The sequence below is a fragment of the Macrosteles quadrilineatus genome, unplaced genomic scaffold (genome assembly GCF_028750875.1).
Source record: "Macrosteles quadrilineatus isolate MER2022 unplaced genomic scaffold, UCM_ALF_1.0 Scaffold_4__1_contigs__length_99947679, whole genome shotgun sequence".
NCBI lineage: Eukaryota > Metazoa > Arthropoda > Insecta > Hemiptera > Cicadellidae > Macrosteles > Macrosteles quadrilineatus.
The window spans coordinates 56,372,410-56,394,564 of NW_026542597.1; the positions used below are offsets into that span (position 1 = coordinate 56,372,410).

The following is a 22,155-nucleotide window of genomic DNA, read 5'->3' on the forward strand; positions in this document are numbered from 1 at the left end:
CGCGTCAGACTGAAGTCACAAGTAGGGGATGCAACCTGGGTCAGGGGGTGGGTCGCGCAACTCAAAGGGACAGGGGAGGGTAAAGTTTATAGGGCAAAAAGAGGAATTCGTTCACTTATAATAGTTATAAACATACCATTAAATCTCTTCCAAATCAGATAAGTTGTTAAAAATTCGCTAAAATTAAACATGAGCTTAAAACGTAAAGTAAAAAAACGCATTCCTATGAAAGTATAGTCAGTTGCAGTGAAAATCTTCGCTGTAGAAAAGGCATTTAAGCCTAAACCAGTTAAGCATTTACGAAAGAGTTAACTTATATTATAAAGCCTGTTTTGAATTAAAACTTAGCATTATACGTGAAAAGCCGGTAAATTATTTGCTCTAAAGCTCAATGAGTCGTTTAGCTTAACCTCTAGTGAATTCATGGTTATAACGTCTGTGCCCCTCGTGATAACCTCAAACTTAAACATGTCTAATTAAAATAAATACTATTTGAAATCCTCATGAGAGATTTTCTGACAAAAGTAAGTTGACTGTGTATAAGCTACTATATACAGGGTGTCCCGGAACTCTCTACCAATATTTTAGGGCATTGCTCCTGGGTAAGAAACATACCTAAATATCATATTTAAATTGTCCGGAAGTCCTTAGTTACTCACACAGCCGCCATTTTGTTTTTTCCAGTTATTAATTTTTTTCTAAAGAATGGTTAAACATACGAAATGGAAACTTTGTACAAACATTAATGACGACTAGACAAAGCTACAAACAAATTATGAAGATTTTTCAAATTCATAAAACAAAATTGCGACCATTTAAAATGTTGTTTCTTAAATAGCTCAAAAACAGTTGATTTTATAAAAACTTTAAATGGCCGCCATTTTGTTTTATGAATTTGAAAAATCTTCATAATTTTTTTGTAGCTTTGTCTAGTCGTCATTAATGTTTGTGCAAAGTTTTCATTTCGTATGTTTAACCATTCTTTAGAAAAAAATTAATAACTGAAAAAAACAAAATGGCGGCTGTGTGAGTAACTAAGGACTTCCGGACAATTTAAATATGATATTTAGGTATGTTTCTTACCCAGGAGCAATGCCCTAAAATATTGGTAGAGAGTTCCGGGACACCCTGTATAGATAAATATATACGCTAACACGATAAATATATACGATAAATGGATGCACAACAGGGATTTGAAAATCAATATGGTATTAAACCGATTGATTGCATTACGCTAACAGCTATTTTAATGACTCCCCAAGTAACACAACTAATTCTATACATAAAGAACAATAATTTCAAAGTTAATATAGGTTCAAGTTGAATAATTATTGTTAAACTATTCCTAATAATGAAATGTATAATTAAATTTACAAGTTCAACAAGGCCACTACATAATAAGTTTATTTCTTTATTATTATTTTATTACTACAGTCATAGTTGCTAGCTACGTAAACGAATAAAAAATTTTCATTTCACAACATACTTCATCTATTGTATGATCATTACCTATTTATTCATTATCTATATAAATAAAATTAGAGTTTTGTCTGTACATTGCTCAGAATTATATACTTTTAGGTTATTTTTACGTTTTATACATTAAAGAAGCAGAAACGAGTCTTATCTCAATTTCTGTCTGTCTGTCTGTCTGTCCCTTTGTCTGTAACACTCAAGATGGCATTTTACGCAATCTTCTCCGTGAAAACCAGAGTACATATCAAGATCCAAGTCATTTTAATGTATTCACTGGATTGGCGAGAGTGTCTTTAGTGATTTAAATATAGCCTCACTACTTTGTAAATAAAATTACGGACGTTCAAAATTGCAGTTTTGTGCGATTTTTGTCAAATTTTCGTTCAATTTTTATCACATAATCGTCTATGAAATAACGAACAGCTGTTCGGATCAAGATTATATTTTCTAGCTGTCAATGACATGTTTACAAATGTTGTTTACAAATACCGCAACTATTTCGAATCACGTTTTGAAAGCAAATCCCAACCAAGTGAGATTAAAAACGTTTTTCTTACAGAACGGATTTAATTAATCGCAAGTGCAATAATATAGTCTAATAGTGTAACCGTAAATGAAATTAAATAACTAGACGTCGTCCAAATCGGAACCAGAAATTCTTTGAGTATAAAATGTTTCTTGAGTTTTGACAACCAGAAAGAAGAAGACCTTGAATCAGTGTTGTATAGGGCTGTGACACTGAAATGATCGTCGCCAATAGCTTACAAAAAAGGTTTCCACTCATTGACGGCGCTTCAATGGCGATTGTGTAAAGTGTAAAGTAAAAAATCACAACTGCAGTGGGTGATTGTAACAGAGGTTTAACAGAGGAAGTGCTAAACTCGCTTTTCCAATGTGTCACTTTCTGTTTCTACTCACCGTGTGATGCAATCGCTGGACCATACAGCCAATAGGCCCATAGCTCATATCTTGGGTACGTAAGCCTACATATTTATTCATAACAACCTTTTTGACGACGATCCTTGATACCGGTACTTTTCCATAGAATACATGGCCTACCTACTTAAAAAATAAAATTACAAATGACCAAACCCCCAACATTGTGTGATTTTCGTCACATTTCCTTCTAATGTTAATAGATATACTAATCATTGTTTAGAGAATGCGTAATCTATTAAATAACAAAAAGTTGTTTGGGTAAGGTTGCTTCTTTTTCAAACTGACACCGATAAGTTTACGCTATAACTTTTTACGAGAAAATCCAAAAGCAAGAGATCAATAACCTCGGGACTAGATATTAATGTATTTAATTGGTCCGATTTACTGTAATTCTTAGGTAGGTTCTTACGTAGGTACTGGTTCTTTTCCTTAGAACCGGTAGTTTACAAATTAGATATCGTTGGTGTTGCACCTTATTTATTAGAGCCGTCCGTATTCAATTTAAGTGATGTCTTAACTCTGTATAAGTTTTGCTTTTTCTGCCTGGATTCCAAATCTTAGCTTACCCGGTATGCTAAGAAAATGATAACCTATTTGAGTAAAACATTTGTTGGGCAAACCATCATGAATTGTTTACGCCTTTATATTGTTTATGTATCAATAGTTCGTGGCCTTTGTTGGATTGTTGTATTGTGTTGTTTTGTTGTATGTTGGTAACGCATTAATGTCCTTATTTCTCAGTGTTTCACGGAATGGACAAGAGCACCTTTGATACTGAAAATGTCAACCGGAATAAAGTGTTAAATGGTGAGGTTGAGGTAGTACTTTAAATACGTTTAAGTTAACCGATGTGGAAAGTAACTTTCAATTATAGGCCTACTTTAGGGCTACGCTTCATGGATCTATAAAACATTTTTAAGTTTAATCATTGGACATATGTAGGCCTACCAACACGATCCGGGTGACATTTAATTGCGAAGCATTTATTTTGGCTTGAACTGTCAGATACTGTATTTGCGAAGGTTTATATATAATAGTTTTGCCAGCATATCTGCAAATATGCAAACTAATTGCTGTTCTTAATCTTAATATAAGAAGGTTTCAACTGACTACTATAAGATCCCCGTGCGTAGAACGGGCACACAGCTAGTGAATATATAAGATAATACTTTGAGTCACATCTAAAAAAATAGGGAAATTTTAATAAATATTGGGCAATATATTTGATTGTTTAAGAGTGGCATAAAATGGCATCTCATGAAGCCGTAATCGGTTTCCCCTGTGAAAATTTAGTCAGTAATTCTCAAGAGTACTTAAAAACGTACTTAAAACAATTTGATGAGATTTCTCATCACCAATAAACTGCGTATACCGCTTTGAAACTTTCTTTGAAAATATTATTTTTAATTTAAAAAATATATAGTATGTATATTGCAGTATTCTCTATTTAAGTTGATTAAAGGTATCACCCAGTAAAGAAATTAATATGGGTTCTATGGTTTTCCTACTCAATAATGAAATCTATCTTTTTTTGTCATCCTGAAAACATGAAACACTGAAACTAGCACAAAAAGTAATTGTTTCTTCCAATTAAAATTCATTAACAATGTGTGTATATTGTAACTGTGAAAACACGTTTTAAATTATGATATCACGGTTCATTTGTAGTCCAATCGGACGTAAAAATAAAGTTATGGCTCTTAGCCAACATTGAGCGGCAGATAGACATAGACTCAAGACTCTCCGCCCGTAATAAAGACCTGGAATGCGATGATGAAATTCCTCAAACGCCGACCATCTCCTGATCAACTGCGTCAATGACGTCACCGCCCGCAAATATCATCTGATCTCATCGTCATTTGTTATTTGCTATTTAGAATATGATTATTGAAAAATCTACAACAATATGCTAAAATGTTCTTTGCTCTTTTTATCTTGACCAAATTCTAGTATAAATAACAAGAATTCAGTAGACGTAAGAGTTCAGAGTCCAGTAGTTCAGAGTTCTAGTTCGTTCAGGTATTAGTACTGGGGGACCGAGCCTTGCTTGGTTGTAGTTAATTATTGTGTGTAATAGTTAAAGTAAAACAATATTGTAAACAAACATTTTATAATTTACGAGAAATATTTTTATGACAAACCATGGACATACGAGTACATTTGATTGCTGAAATAAAAACAACTCTGTAATGTAAAAGCATGCAATTAAACAAAAAGAAGATACATTTTTATGATCTTGCTTACTACTCGCACAGAATTGTTCTCCCTTCTAGTCATTGAAACCTCGACTTTTACTCTCACTAAAGACAGCAGATAAAAATATGATACAAACAAATCATATTAGTTTCAAAATGGCTTGTGACAACAATATTTCGCCTTTTCGATACTACTTCTAAATAAATTGAGATTCTGTATGTTTTTATTTCATTGGGATTTAGCATACGGTAATAGTTTTACGTCAATTAAGATGTAATTAGTTTACTTGGAATGCCTCAGTCTCAGTACTTCAGCGATTATGGTTTGGTGGGAGAGAGCCACGATTACTAGAAAAATACTATATTACATTAATATATTACATAATATTAAAAATACCTATTACAATATATAATACAAGTTCAATGATAACCTTTCTAGAAATATTAATATATAATAGGTTTTTTCTAGTATTCGTGGAGAGGGCTAAGTAAAATAATCAGTATTTGATCGGAACTATTTTCCTTATATCGAGTAAAGTAATCTTCAGTGTAATCTTAACATTTTCTCAATAGTTACCACTGATGTTCTCCTTTTTTACTTTATTTTTTAATTTGCTGGTATACTGTGGATGGCTTGTTATAAACACATATGAGTAGTGACTATTCTTTTGTTTAATTTTTCATTGTTATTTTGTTCACCAACATAGTTACTTAGCACACCCCTAAGGTCAATGTTAATTTTTTTAAATTTTCAAATTAGTTATGTAGCGAAATACGAATTTTCCTGAGGTAGTGTCCCCAATCACGTTTTAGGGCTATAAGTACCTAATTTCTAATTTTTTTTCAAAACCCTTCCGTTGGATTTCGAGATTTAAATTGCAGAGACAGACAGACAGACAAATAGCTCGTAGTAGAGAATCTGGTTTTAACTAACGAGTCTATTTGTACCTATAAAATTGAATGCTTTTCATCTTTTATTATTTACAAGTCATACTTGATATGAATCTGACACATAGTGCAAAAATTGGTTCTATCTATCACTACTTATATACTAGGTGTAAAGTAAATTGCTTTCGAGGTAAGTAACTAATACACAAAATCTTTCCAGTAGTTTGTATACACCCTGTATATACGAGATACAGTATTTGTATAAACTAATAGCAAAACTCCTAATAAATTGGTTGCTTTTACTGTACACCTAGACCAAGGTACGAAACCATTGAACTCAATCGTTTTAGGGACTATTATATGCCAAAAGGATCGTTCGTTAAAACAAGTAATGTGTGCGACATCTCTCGTGAAAGTTCTTCAATTCTATGAGGTGAAAATGCGGATAAATCTTATAAACAAGCATTTAGGCATATTGAAATCAGTTTGCTAATCTTAGAATAGGGACCCTGGTGGATTTCATGTAGTCTATGCCCTGCGCGAGTTTAGTGTGAATTTGCTTTCATAAAAACATAGATGTCTATGATAAAAAGCACGTTTGAATAAAATAAAACATCTGGGTGAATGGGGTATTTTAAACTATTTGAGAAATAAGCGATTCACTTTTATTTTAAACACGCGATGCTGTAATTTTACTAGGTCCTTTAGAAGATTAAATTGTTTTATCCTTAACTCTAAAAAATACGGTTGTTTCGTTCTTCATTTTATAATATGTTAACTAATCGTTATGTTATTTGATAAGTTCTGGATGGACCTCATCTCTATGAGATTACACTGATAACCACTTAGCTCATAGTCTGTACTGGTTTACCAATAATCATCTACAACAAAGGTCTTATGCCAAAACAACCGCAGCGCAAACAGCTTGTGGTTAACTACTGATCGCCATTTAGCTCATAGGAAAATCAAAGCACTTCCTTGTAAATATGTTACATTTAATTTTAAATTTGAATACTTATACAAAATTTTATAGCGAATTTCCCTTATATGGAATACACTATTACCGTAGGTCTCATTGTAAGACCTGGACCCGGATAGATTTACATTAATTTTCGATTTGAGGTGCCGCCGAGATTCCAAAACACCATTCGGTTAAATTTAAGGATGTTTGGTTGCGATACGGTGTGATTAACGTCCTCACTATTGAGTATTATGAATATCCGCAGTACTATCCTTAATAATTAGACCAATTAATTTGTAATTAGAGTAAATAGTATGCTTCAATAACGAAGCAGGTTGATGTGGATCTGTAGACATATGTGTGTCCTATGTGGTTTAGACGATAACTTTTGGTTGTTTATAGAAACTCCGACACTCCTAGGAGGAAGACACAAGTATTAGTTTTGTAGTTTCGACTGGCTTCGGCGACCAAATTATCAAAGGACAGAATGACAGACAGTAATCAGCAAGTGTTGCGGAGAAGAAGAAGAAGTGTTTGCCAAGCTTAATACTACACTGGGCATTCACATAAACGTGTAGAGCATTTCTGTTTTAGATAGGCCCTAATATCAATTACTAGTCAAAGATAATATTTAAAACAGAAATTCTTTTGTTATACAGTGCTAAATTTATGTTTGTTCTTGAAAATGAAATAACCATTAACATTAGTTGTTCTGAAGCACTTAAAGATATGAAATGTTCCTAAAAATAGAGATGAGAAATGGTCAAACTATATTTGAAATAAAAACGCGTTGGTTTGTGCATTGAATTGTATATTCGGGAAGTGTATTTAAGTCAAAATTACTCAAGCTAACTGATATGTAAAGAAACTAACAAATACTTCTTGTTATTTTCAGGGAGTTCTTAAAGAGTGTAGTTTAAAGAGTTCTGTTCTGCCCTGCTAATAAAGAAGGCAGTAAGTGCAAAATTTTCGATTTTCAGATTTTGATGTAATTTAGGGTTTTTCGGGTCAGGGATTCTGAATAACGCACTTAAAAAGCCGTATCTACAACCGTTTCTGAGATATGGCAGGTGTATATTGCAGTATATACATCATTTTTCAACCAAAACTAAGCTAAAAGGCAGTAACTATAAAAGCTAAGCAAGAAAGACAGTATCTGCGATGTAGATACTGCCTTTATGCTTAGTGATGTACATCACGTACTGCCTTTTTGCTTAGCATTATGGGTATAAATGAGGAACTAAAAGCAGTTTTTACCAGCTGAGATTATGTTGTTGTGTTTGTGTTTACACTGTTGTTTGTAAATATGAAAATGGCTAGTAGTAGTTAGATACTGATTTTTAGCTTAGGGTCCTCCTATTAGCACTAGCTAAGCAAAATGGCAGTATGAGCAGATGCTGCCTTTTGGCCTAGCATGAACACAAATATTTCTAAGGACAAAAGCAGTATGTGCATTTTTATATTGACCCAGAGGAAAAAATGTATTTTTTATAGTGTCAATTGAATATTTAGGCCTAAGTATTACCTAAGATAACAAAAAATATTAGTTTAGTATTCACATGTGTCAGGGCAATGGCGGCAAAGTTGAGGTCATTTTCTGAAAATATTCACTTTTGCACATACTACCTTCTTTCTTAGCAGGGCAGTGTTATTGACTAAGAAAGTAAGTAAGTAAGTAAACTTCTCATTCTAGTATAATCTGAATTTTATGTGTATTTCGTCTCCGGTGGCGATATTTTCACTCGAGAACGTTGAGGCCAAATAAACCTTTCTCTATATTTTTAGGACGTTTAATTAATTTAGGACAATAATTAACCAGCAAAGACTAATTATTTTCTTTAACAGTACAAAACTCATAGCATTTTTCAGTCTATAACTTCAATATTAAACCAAAATTCAAAACCAAAAGATTTACTTTTTTACAGTTTTGGTTGTTGAAAATTAAAACAGTTGATAAAACTATAACAAATCGTTGTTTGCTTACGTCGGAAAAGTCCAAAAAAGATAGTAACTATTACTTTCGTATAGTAAACAATCTTTTTCAGAAGTAAACAATGATGAATTTTCGCGTGTAAACAGGTAAAAAACATGTAACGAAAACAGGTCATTTCACATTAGTAGCAAAAAAATATTACACCATTCCAGTACTTTTCAATAACACTATTTATAGTGTTGGTGTTTTTGTTACCTATTGTGTACGTGTGTGATTGTTAATGTACTCTGTTGTTATCAACTACCTGATGAAATTGTTGGCGAGATGATGCCAAAAGCGTCACTTCTGTAACGTCAGAAAATAGCTCCTGAACGTAATGTGTAATGTGACGTTTGAATACAAATTACACACTCAATTTCAGATACATGTTTTCATCCCGTTTAATTTATTCATGTATATTTTATAACTGAATTTGTTACATCAAGTTTATCTTTAGTGAATGTTGTCTTTATTTGTGATCAATCTAGCTTCTATTGATAACGTGTCCATTGTAGTCCAGTAGTAGGCGGAACTATCTAGTGAGTGTTGGCTCAATCGTCAAGTTTTGAAACGAGATCCGGCACCAAGTGGACCAAAACAAAACAAGAGTTGCGCGCGCGCACCAACGCGCTCTCAGAACGCTATACGGCTACAGCCCAGTGGGTGGAAGACATGCGGGTATACGTCTATAGTATATACGTATATAGTACACGCGTAAGGGAAATTATAGGTTTTAATTATTTTGATATATTTTACTATAGTTATTATTGACAAAATTGGTCAAGCGTGAATATATAGTTTTTGAAGCTAGATTACTAAGTTTTGCAGTTCATACCTACTATACATTTTATACGTCTCATAGGTAACGATTAAAAGTTCGAATAGGCCTAAATGTATGCAATGGCTGAATTATAATAAAGTTGTAATTTTATGCATTGACTAGGCAATTTCGTTTACAAGTTGTTTCTTTCTAATCATAAACCTACACAAGTTTAAGTAATATTACCAAGTTCATTCGTTCGGTACTATTTCTTACTTTTAAAACAGTCGATAAGAGAATCGAGACAGTGGACGTAGATGAGTGTTAACAATGCGAAGACAGTGTGTTCTATTGCTGACTTTTCTTACCACCTGTTGTGCGGCTAAGGAGGAATGGAGAATTGGTAAGAATCAATTGTTATTGTTTATTTAAATCAACAACTGTGTTTGCTTTATTATTTTGTTCACCTAACTATCTTTACTTGTATACTAAAACAAGAATAATCATTAATATAAAAATACCATTAATTTAGTTATTTTAATAATTTACAAGGAAAAACTATATATAATAAAGTAATAAAGATTGTATTTTCATTTTTTTATTTATCATACTTTGAGCGATTTTTGTCCCTTATAAATAGCTATTTATAATGAACATATTGTAACGGGTCATTTGATCTCTTTCGCTTCAAAAATGAATAGTTCCCAGCTGTATGGTAACATATAATAACTTTTTATTTGATCAGTGTATAACCAGACTAAAAAGTGTTGTTCATGTGTTGGACCTGAGCTACAGATTTAAATTATTGATCAACTAGCTGTAACCCGCGGGCTTTGCCCCGTTTAACTTCTTAATTTTCAAGATTATCTCGTTCGCATGGCTCAATCACGTCCTGGTTGAAGTTTGTTCACTACGCTCACTCACCTTTAGGTTGGAGCTCGTTCGCTACGCTCACTCACCTTTAGGTTGGAGCTCGTTCGCTGCGCTCGCTTGCCTTCAGGTTCGCTCGTTCGCTACGCTAACTCGCCTCCAGGTTGAAGTTCGTTCGCTACGCTCACTCACCTTTTGGTTGCAAATTAGCTGTTGTCATAAATGTAAAAGAAATAATAGTGCTGCACCCTGTTGGTAATCCTTGTAACTTTAATGCTATTGAACATCATGATAGAACAGAACCAACTTGTTTAATTGAAACAGCTGTTAAGATTCAATAATTCCATTTCTCATAAGGTTAACATGGGAAGCTCCAGAGCCACTGGGGCGGAGCCCGAAAGGATTTTTTAAATAAGAATATGCCTATATGTTAATCGGGAATGTGAGCTATCATCATGCAAAATTTCAGCCCAATCCGACCAGCATTTTTCGCGTTCACTTGTCACAAACATACATCCATACATCCATCCATACATCCAAACTTTCTCATTTATAATATTAGTAGGATTATCAAATCTTTGGCAAGACTTGATGAACAAGGTGATTGCTTCCTCCCAATTTTTTGTTAAATATTTTACCTATTGTTCTTATATTCTTATCAACAGATTGTAAAATAAATTCTGATACAAAAAAGATTACTGGAAAATAAGGTATTTTTAATGGTTTAGGCCTACTCGTGAGTTTTTAGATTGTCTACAAATCTTCCTACTGACATCTTATGACATCACTCTAATTAAAACCCCCTTAGACTGTTGTAGTGTAATTGTTTTAGACTCTTAGAATTAAATAAAAAAACTCAAATTTGGATTATCTGTAAAGTATTTTATATTGCAGTTTGAAAAACACGATAATTCACAGTGTCATTGCATCTTCTAACAGCTTATTTATTTATGACGATGCTTAAATTCTCTAGTTTTGTGAACCACCTGCGTCAAGTGACACATTTATATACTACTGTCTCTTTTAAAATCCATTAATTTAAAAAACTATAATATCAATGAGGTTACTTAATTTAAATCAAACTTAATATTTTCACCTACTACCGTTTTTTTAAAGTAGCCGTTTCAGTTCATTTCTTAGAATTATTGTTCACATAACATCATAGTTTTACTCATAACAACACAGATTGAGATAGAGAAGAAGTAAAATTGTAATGATTTAAACTTCAACTAATCAGCTATTTTGGCCAATTTAATTGTTGAGTGGTGCAATTAGTTTTTGGTACAATGTTTGTTGCATCACTGTCAGTGGCAATGAGAGGCTATAAACGAAAATATAACCTCTCTTGGACGTTATGAGTAGTGATTTTTAGTAATTAAAACACTGTCGTATGTAAAGTAGTGTACGCAACTCGCGTAAATAGTGTTAAAAACACTCGTAGAAAGTTTTAAGTCACTCGCCAAGGCTCGTACCTTAAATTTTCTGCTCGTGTCTTTAACACTAGTTTTATGAAATAGTTGCGTAAACTACTTTGGTTATAATCTAAGCATATTTTTCTTAAATTTATAAAATAATAATATTTAATTTAAGCAAGTTTTATTCAACAAACTCGATCGTATTATCCAACTCAAACTTCAAAAATTCTAAAATACTTTAAAACTCGCTTCATAGGAACAATTTTACAAAGTAACTGAGTGAACAAAAGACAGCAAAAGAAAGTTTTAGCCCAAGTTTATTATAAGCTCGTGACACTTTGAGTTTGGAGAATCCAAATGGCCCAAGGAGATCTGCCAAGAGAAGCCATAAAACAACACTCTTCCCCTAAATATAAACCGCTGTATACCTTGTTTACACCCCGAGAGTGATGTTAGTGATTGCTAAGTATAAATTACTCCAGACCATAAGACTTCCAACATGCAACTGCCATAAAAAGATTCTTGGGGAAAAAGAAAAGCCACATATTGGGAAAAATATTCTTCGCAACTGCTTTAATTACACAAAAATTAAAATTGCTAATTTGTTCTGTTGAATACACACCTTGTGGCCTTGTGAAACATGACTTACCTTGAAGGGATCCCTCCCCCAAAACCAGCTCAATGATTTACAAAAAAAGTCAGAATATTTTTCTAAAACGTTTTGCCCAAAAATTGGTACTCAGAAAGCGTGCTCAAAGGTAACATAAAAATCCTAATTAAGTCTACTATTATCCAAAGCCAATTAATGAATAAAACATTTTGGCAAGGTTTAAAATATAGGAGTTTTGTTTACAAAGGTAGAATAACACACCCCCACTGCAAACTACAAAATTATTGTTCATTTTGAAGGTGGGCTGTTCGAAGAAGACGCAAGCTTCTCGCAGCAAGCCTTCATTTATGCGACAGACTGGGCCAATGAGAGGGAAGACTTGCCACAGTTCGCCCTAGCAGCCGACATCACACAGGTGGATTACTTTGACAGCTATCAAATATCTCTAAAAGGTATTATAAAAAATATCAGTTACTCTTTGACCTCTTGCTATTTTGATTGAAATAAACTAATAAACTGTGTTTTCTACCGACATTGCATTGAGATAATTTTTAGAAAGGAAATATTATTTATTTTTATCGGGTAAAGTTATTGCCATAATATGGCCTTTCTTACAAATTGTGTAGCTTCATCATTGACTTTGACTTTAGATATAAATCAATTTGGACTTCTTCTTTTCAAGGACTACAACTATGTTTTCCGAAAATGAAACTATCTAAAAAATGAAGTGTTAGGTTAGAATCAAGCTTAAAACTTCAATAATCGTGTAGTGTCACCTAAAAAGTACCTACATAAATATAAACTGGCAGTCGAATAACGGTAAAGGTACAAAGGTATAATCGTTAAAATAAAAATATTTTCGTCATCCAAAATACAAACAGTAACAGACGTAGTTACATCATTTGTTTATGTTTATGATCCATACCGGGAACGTTTATATTCGTGGTTTTGTTTTAATAAACTATCTCTGTTTTGATAGTCGTGATTTTAAGTATTCGGCACAATGAAGACAGAGCGTTGCTCGGCGTCGGTCGCCTGTTTACTCCATCGAGCACTTAAGACCTAGTGCTCGCTGGTTTACTCAGGCTAAACGGGCTAAACTACTATTACGCGCAAACTCGCAGTTATAAGGATAGCATCTTACTAAAAAGCTGCTTATTTGCATTAGCAGAATTGAAAACCAGCTGGAAGCTGGAAGTCATTTTGAGAGGTTATCCTTACATAACAATTATTTTGTTTTCTAGCTTTGTTTGTTCATCAAGCAATATGACGAAAAATATAGATCACCACACGGGTAAAAAGGGACATTTTAATCCTCGCTCATTTACCGACTTCTGCTTCGTCTCGATTGTAAAACTTGACCTTGAATTAAAAAGAGTCACTTTAGGCCCTAGTGATGAAATTACTATTTGTTGTCAGTTGTACTGGATGAAACAAATTTTTAGCCCATAAAGAACTTATTTACAATTGAAGGAAATCTTCAAAGCAGTTATTGAGATCTTTGTGCAAGCAAGCATACACAGCAAAAATTGCTCATAATATATGAGGATAAGATGGAAGTAAATGACGAAGTTGTTCACTACAAAGAAAGTCTCAAAAAGAAAATGACTACGGTACGTCCATATTTTCTAATGTCAAAAAAACCAAAACTATTACTAGTGACATTGTTACAGCCTTCAGCCTACAACACTTCTGGTTGGGAGGACAGCATATGTAGCAACCATGGATAGGATATGTTTCATTTGACTGAACATGAAGAGTCCATTTTTACCCCAGGGCAAAGGAAACTAAGACCCTTGACAAGATCTCTTAAAATGCAGTTTAAGAATAAGATTAATGTTGTGCTTTTGACCATGATAAAGGAAGTTTTCCAGAAAAAATTCCAAGTTATATTGAACATTTCTTTTCAGTATGTAATATGCTGGGAGGAGGTGTCGCTGGAGTGTTTGGACCTCGGTCAGTAGACACCAGTGACCATGTCCAGTCCATCTGTGATGCCATGGAGATACCTCATGTGGAGATGAGATGGGACTCTAGACAACGTAGAGGCTCCTGTCTGGTCAATCTGTTCCCTCACCCTTCTACAATGTCCAAGGTGAGTAGACTTGTGAGGTAGACACCAGTGACCATGTACAATGTCCAGTCCTTCTGTGATGCCATGGAGATAACTCATGTGGAGATGAGATGGGACTCTAGACAACAAAGAGGCTCCTGTCTGGTCAATCTGTTCCCTCACCCTTCTACATTGTCTAAGGTGAGTAGACTTTTGAGGTAGACACCTGTGACCATGTACAGCCCATCTGTGATGCCATGGAGATACCTCATGTGGAGATGAGATGGGTCTAGACAACGTAGAGGCTCCTGTCTGGTCAATCTGTTTCCTCACGCTTCTACATTGTCTAAGGTGAGTAGACTTGTGAGGTAGACACCAGTGACCATGTACAGTCCATCTGTGATGCCATGGTGATACCTCATGGTGGAGATGAGATGGGACTCTAGACAACAAAGAGGCTCCTCTCTGGCCAATCTGTTCCCTCACTCTTCTACAATGTTCATTGTTCAAGGTGAAAAGCTACAAAATTCCTTGACATTGAAATAAAAGTGCATAAATCTTATTTGATTCTTTTATGAATGTTTTAAGGTGTTTGTCGACCTAGTGAGCATCTATGAGTGGGAGAGTTTCACGATTGTGTATGAGGACAATGATGGACTTATCAGACTGAATGGCCTCCTTACCTACTATGATCATAAGGGATATCCCGTCACTGTCCGCCAACTGGACGAGGGAGGAAATTACAGGTGAGTTTTACGCCAAAACATAAGTATTTTTGAGTTATTTATTTAGTTCTAACATCAACACAGATGCGAGGTGGGTAAGACGAAGCAATTAGAATTCCTTATGTTAGTAATTGAAAAAAATAAATAATATAACAGAACTAATGCCATTATAAGATAATATAACCAATGTGTAAATCATAAAATAATATAATATGAAAGGGTAGACTCAAATCAACGATATAGAAAAATATGTCAAAGAATAAAATCATCTTAAGGGATAGGCATATGCAGTGGCGTAGCCAAGGGGAGGGGTTTGGGGGTTACAACCCACCCCCTGGGTGTCCCTACATATATATATATTACTGTTGAAGTAAATATGTTTTCGTAGTATACTTTTATGCTAACCAGTAAATAAAGAAAGTCCCAAACAATTTACCTAGTCTTAGAAATATATTAAGTGTTTTACAAAATTTTTCATGTCACGGCAAAAGGCGTTCACTACGACTATATTCACCAAAAGCTATGATGAAACGGGGCGGGCATTGATTCTATCACATGTAGCCATGTAGTCAGAGCTGGAACAGTACAATAATAGTGGTTCCACTTCCACCAGTTCTACTCGCTCCCCGTTCCCACTGTGGATTCGCTAGTCGTCATTTTGCGCGGGGGATTAGTCTGGTTTTAAGTGTCACTGTCAGTTGTCAGTGTCGCAGTGTTTCCATTCGCGGGATTATTATCCCGAAAACGGGATTTTTAGACCTTGAGCGGGATTAAAACGGGATGCGGGATAAAACGGGATTTTCGGCTGTGACGACTATTTTTATTTTTTTCTACTTAATTTTAGAGAAAAACTAACTCAAATTGATTAAAAACTGTAGCCAAATATAATAGTGATGTTTAAACAACTTTATAAACATGATACGTTAAGTATAATACTAGGTATTGTATAAAAAAATCATGCGGGATATAACGGGATGTTTTACAATTTAAAAGCGGGATAAAACGGGATTTCTCGACCCAGTAAGCGGGATTATTTTGTTGGTCGTGTGGAAACACTGAGTGTCAGTACTCAACTCAGTAGTCACATAGACACTAGACATATCACCGATGCCCTTACTGCATTAGTGCGTGCGTTGTAAAACAATTGACCGTGATTTGAGGTTGTGAAATTTTAGATAAATTACGTATCGATTATTGGGTGTTGAAATATTACGTTATCTCATCATTATCCTTGTGATTAATTACATATACATATCTGAAGTTGAATTAAAAGATAGTCCTGAAGAATGAGTGATGATAATTGTAATCGGCCTGGAAAGAAACTGAAGTTAGGCCAAAGTTAGCAAAATGAAAAGCAGGCAAAACTATTAAGAAACTATTATAGTTACATTTTTAATATTCTTCTGTAAAACGGTAACAAATTTAAATTCATGTTTAAACACCTTAATCAAATAGGTTAAATACCTATAATAAAAACTCAATTAAAAATCAATTTATGTTTTAAAAATTAATTTGTCTAGATTGCATAAAAACGCTAGTTTACAGCTATTATTTTTCAAATTTTTCCCGGACCCCCCTCTCGACTCGGGGGGTATTCCATACCCCCAGACCCCCGACATGGTCACGTTGAATAACCTCCCCCCTTAACGTAATCCTGGCTACGCTAATGGGCATATGTTATTCGGAAACAAAACTAGCATCAACTATTAGCCAAGCATTTTATGTGCAAGAATGGCCAAAATTAAATTTGTGGATGCTTGTAACTATTACCATTGACTGCATACTAAACCATTGCTATTACAGTACTATAATTACCAACTAAGTTGGGAACACTATTGTGCATATTTTAAGCTAAGACACAAGAATGAAAATCGTGTCAGATATGTCTTGCTTAGTCTTTTTAATTACTATAACATTATAGTTTGTTTCTTTAGCTAGGGCAATTTTTTTTAACTTCAATGGCCAAGAGCTGCTGGGTCCAGTCTCAAATTTTAATTTTACCCTCCAAAATTCCAACTGTAAATTTAAGGATTTTTTTGCTAATTAAGTGTCTTAAAACATGTTAAAGTCTAAAGGGGGATAGAATTTTGATTCACGGATTTTAATTAAATTTCAGGCCAACTTTTCGGAGGATAAAGAATGCTAATCAGAAGAACATTGTGTTGGATTGCTCAGCAGATATACTCTTTGATGTATTATTACATGCACAACAAGTCGGCTTGATGGGTGCGGACTACAGTTACATTATAACATCTCTGGTCAGTACAACAAAATCCTTTAAAATCATCCACATAATAACACTGTTGTTAAAAATCTGCGGAAAGAGAGAAACTCACTCAGTTGAATCCAACAGTAGGCTAGTATTTTGTATAGAATTACTAAATTAATTAGCTCTGAATCTGAAGATAGAATAAGTGAATAAGGGTTAACCTTAAAATATGAAGTGAGACACACTGGCAGTTATTGGGTTCTACTTTTTTTATTTAAACTCAAAACTTCTTGTTCTTATTGTTGTTTATCTGGTAATGATCTACATCAAGAACTCACCAACACACTTTTATGACAACTGAACCAAAATTTGTTAGTTTATTTTTGTATGTTCGCACACTAGCAAAAGTAATTGTAGATTTTAAGTACCTATAAAGAATAAGTGGCAAACAACTTAAATGGTACAAAAAGAATAAATGAATAAAAAATTAATAAATAAAATAAAATAAATAAAATATAGATTATTATGGAAAAATTTGTACAAAGTGCTTATTTTTTAATTATTATAATTTTTTTGTCTTAAGAACCTAGGCACGAGCCCAGGATTGTTTTTCATATTACTTCAGGCTAGAGTTCAGGTTGCGACATTATCAGTTGGATAAAATTTATTGGTGATTTGGTGGGATTTACACCCGGGACCTCAGGGACCGAAGTCCAGGGCTCTAGCCACTAGACCAGCTTGCTCCCCCACTACTGTTACCTGACAATTATGCTAATATTGGTATATACTCTCGAGATATTAATCTTAATATGGTAAACTATTAACGGCACCAAGAATTTCAGAAAATATTTGTGTTACAGGATTTTCAAACTATTAACTGGGAACCATTCATGTACGCAGGAACAAACATAACTGGTGTACGTTTGTTCGACCCCGACAGCAGCAAAGTGAAAGACGTCTTGAGCTTCTGGAAGGACAAAGACAAAGACCTCCAAATATCAGGTGAAACTTTACGTGTGAGTAATCCTACAGAACTGGATCTACCAACTAAATTTATAACTTTGGTTGTCTTTGACTGAGAATTTGTGTGTAAAAGCTAAAAAATATGAAATAAATTATGGGAAAAATCTTTTAGAATATTTATTTATTTTTTGGGCTGAATAGTTGTGAATATTTTAAAAATATATTTTACCCCAACAGTTTGTAAGATTCACAGAAAATATTTATGTTCCTCTTAAAAATCATCGGTACAAAAAGAATAGTTTTCATAGAATCATCGAAATCAGATATCACACTGGCTTGTGCTTCTTCACTGGTATCAATTGTTTTGTAATAGTCAAAATTTAATCAAATTTTAAATATTAAAAAGTGCTGATCAATTATCATATTAGGACTCCATTGCAAAAGTTTTCTATTTCCACATTTAATTAACGATTAAATCATATAATACTAATTCAAAACAAAATAATTTTGTATTATCCCAGGTTATTTTACAGTTAATTGAATGAAATAAGAAGAAATGTAACCAATAGCAACAATGAAACTCAAATACATTTTTAAAGAAACCATAATCTAAACATTGGGTCCAGAAGCTTAAGTTGTCTGCTTATTTGTAGTTGATTATTTTTTAATGTCTTTTTTTCATTGCCTATTACTACGTCTAAAATAAGTCTGGCAAGGTATTAGATATACAAATAATACAAAATATATGAACACAACTCTTGATACATGTTTATTTCTTAATAATAAATGTAAACATTGAATTATTTTAAATATGAAATTATTCCAGTCATATGATCAATATTAAATAAAAGATAGATTATTTGGAATATATAACAATTCCTCCCTACTTATTTAAGAGAATGTTCATTTACAAGTTCATCCTTTTAATTGGTTTTCTTATTCTCAATGAGCGGCGAATTTTAGGGACAGGAACATCTGGTTGTGAGTTTGCATTGGACACTTCAGCGTCTTGTTGTGTACTTGGCTCTTCGGCCTCTTGTCGGCTGCTTGTACGATGGATTGTACATGACACTTCATTGTTATGTATAGGGCTTTTTTCCTCAATATTAGGCATAGTGCTTGCTGTAGGACCCGATGTTTCAGTGTCTATAGTTCCTTCCCAGCTTGGGGTGTTACTTGAGACATTTTCTGTATCTTTTGTGACTTTTCTGAATTGCTTATTGATTTCCTTAACATACCGTACCTTGTATTTCCCATGAATATAGGTTGTCTTGAACAATTTTGATTGGTATTTTGGAATATTAAAGTTCGATTAGTTTGCTTTGGTGGTACTTTGGCTTTTGGGTCGCATCGGTTGTTTGAACTTTCTTGCCTTGTTTGTGTCAATGAGCTAGGTAGAGGGCTTTTGTAATGAGTAGAATCTTTTGGCACTTGACAAGCTCGAAGTTGATTGAAGTGGCGTTTTATTACATACCCATCATCAATTTCTACGAGATAGTGAAGTCGTCCGAGTCTTTCCACCACAGTTCCAAATTTCCACAGAATGGATCCTGCGTAGTTTCTTGATTGTACTCTTGCGACGCGTACTTTCTGCACTGGAAAAAAATAATATTAAAAGTAAGTGCAGTCGCAACCGTTTGCCGGGGATAGCTCAGCCTACGATGGCTGGGTAAAGTTCCAGGGTCTGCGATAAGGTCAGGGAAACCACTAGGCCAAAAGCCGGGTCTAACCGGTATAGGACTGGCTCATACACGGGCACTGTGAACAAGTCAAAAACAAGTCACCAAAACAAACGTGCAATAATCACTACCAGGCCTACGCCGATTCTCCACACTCCTAGGGGGTCGTTGCTGACTACGCAACTCGGGCTTCGTCCTAACTATCCAATAGTTAAGCCTAGAGTGCCTAAAACACGGTGAGTTACACGACGACTTGCCAATAAAAACCACAACGCGTGTTATCACCAGGCGGGGTCTACTAGGCCACTATAATCCAATACACAACTCTAATGCCCAAGCTAACAATCAAACAGTTCACTCAATAATCGTACCACATAATAATATACAAGTACACTATAGGTCGAGTGACTACACCACTAGTAGCTGGTCTCAATAAATACCAAACCAAACAAGCAAAACTAAATGGCAATTGCACTATTAAAATATTGAGCTACTTAGTAGCAGATAAATAAATATTAAATACGTTCCAAACACTAGATAAATATATTATCTGATAGCCGGTACTCCGCTATCCAAGCTACCAAGATAACGTGTTGGACTACCAAACAAGCTGTTCAGGTTAAATTAAAATAATCAACTGAATAAACAATAACAACCCTATTACTGCTACTGCTACTACCAACTTTATGTTACTTAGCTGGGCTTCTGTTAATTGGCTAATAATATTAGCTACTAGCCTACTGGCCACGTGTTTCCAACTACGCACGCTAAATCGTGCAGCCTAGGTTTGTCGGGCCTCAGAGTTATTAGTAATATAACTAACTCTAGGTATAACGCAAAATAATATCTACTACAGGCAATTAAATTATATTATTTGCGCTCTAGCACCTGCCCAGAACCGTCAGGAATACACTTTAATATTATTCCTGACTAATATAAATCCTAACTACCGTCAGGCTTTGACCAGCACGGTTACAACTCTAACTATCGCAATTATATCAGATAATAATATTATCAACTCTTAAACAAAAATGTAAGGAACGTCGTCCACTCACCAATAGTGGGTCTGTACCCAACTTACACCAACACTCGGCGCGATCACACCACCAACGTACTCCGACACCACTGTCACGTACACTCCTCTCTACGTACACCACACCGACGTATCCCAGTCGTCCACAAGACACCACACTATCCTCACTGTCCGGGATCCACGACTCGAATGTCCGTCCTAGGCTATCCTGAAAATCTAGGATATCCCAGGCTTATCGGCACTGATAAGCCGGGTCAAAGGGCGCTCGCTAGCTTCGCCGCCGCCGCTCGTTCACCTCAACAATCGGTGCGCGGCCAAATAGCAAAAATATACCCCCCTAGGGAAAATAACTCGTTACACTCTCTCCCCAATATTGTAATGTTTGTTAAATATTGGTTGTTGAGCCTCATTTTTGTCATCTTCGCCAGGCCTTAAGAGATCTAGCTTGGTTCTCAAGTTCCTGCCAAACATTAATTGTGCTGGGGATGCACCAGTACTCAGTGGTGTAGTCGGCGACTTCTCGCCCAACCAGGTTAACTACGGACCCAGTGTCCAATAACGCCTTAAAAACGCTGCCCATCAGCACAACTTCAACAAAGGGCCTTGTCTCCGAAACCAGCCGGTTCTCGTCTACTCCACCAACCAGGCTGTCTAGTTTTCCGAGCCACTCGGACCACTCTTCTGAGGTCGTTCGTTTTGGGTGGCCTTGCCCAGTTGACCTCCTGATATCTGAGCTGGCCTGCCGTTTTCCGCACGACATCCACACTGACTCACCGTCAAACCAGGTTCGCCACACCCAAAACAGGAGACGGTCCTTGGTTTACCACATTCTCGGGCAAAGTGACCAATCTCCTGGCACCTAAAACATTTCACCGTCCCCTTTGGACCCTCAGGCACTCTAGCTGCTGTCACGGGCCGTTGACCGTGGACCCGATTCAACTTCGAAGCCACCCGCCCAAGCGACTCAGCTTCCGGAGATGGTCTCTCGAAACTCCGCTTCTCGACGGCGGCAGTTTCGGCACGCTTCTCCACCTTCTTTTTGTGTGTGTAGGCGGTTTCCAAAACCAGCGCTACGTTCAGAGAAGGAGGAGGTCTAAAGGCCACCTTCTCTCGCAGATAGGCCTCGTAATCTTCGGCTAACTCAACCATCTCGGCCAGATTGCGGAAGTCCCGCCGTCGCACCATGAGTTTGTACTCTGGTCGCATGTTGTTGTAGATCAAGTCCAATCTACCATGCTCTGACAACGTACCGCTACGCCTAAGCAAGGTACTTATGGCAACAACGTAGTCCCGGAAGTGCTCGCCTTCACCCTGTGTCCTTTTCCGGATCTCCTCATCCAAGTTCCTCCAATATCCTGGTGGGAAGAACTGGATTTCAAACTGACGCCGGAAAGCTTCAAAGGAATA

General features: G+C 35.3%; 1 protein-coding gene across 1 annotated transcript in view; it reads left to right on the plus strand.

The window, feature by feature from the left end:
* The first annotated feature begins 9,118 nt into the window (after positions 1-9,118).
* The window catches only part of LOC128992935 (glutamate receptor ionotropic, kainate 2-like), a 38,612-nt gene continuing 25,575 nt past the window's right edge, over positions 9,119-22,155 (plus strand). Inside the window, exons 1-6 of the mRNA XM_054416681.1 lie at positions 9,119-9,594; positions 12,386-12,538; positions 13,997-14,181; positions 14,728-14,885; positions 16,981-17,122; positions 17,934-18,089. Of these exons, the coding sequence (XP_054272656.1) occupies positions 9,522-9,594; positions 12,386-12,538; positions 13,997-14,181; positions 14,728-14,885; positions 16,981-17,122; positions 17,934-18,089 (867 nt within the window). The 5' untranslated portion in view covers positions 9,119-9,521. The remainder of the gene's footprint in view (positions 9,595-12,385; positions 12,539-13,996; positions 14,182-14,727; positions 14,886-16,980; positions 17,123-17,933; positions 18,090-22,155) is intronic.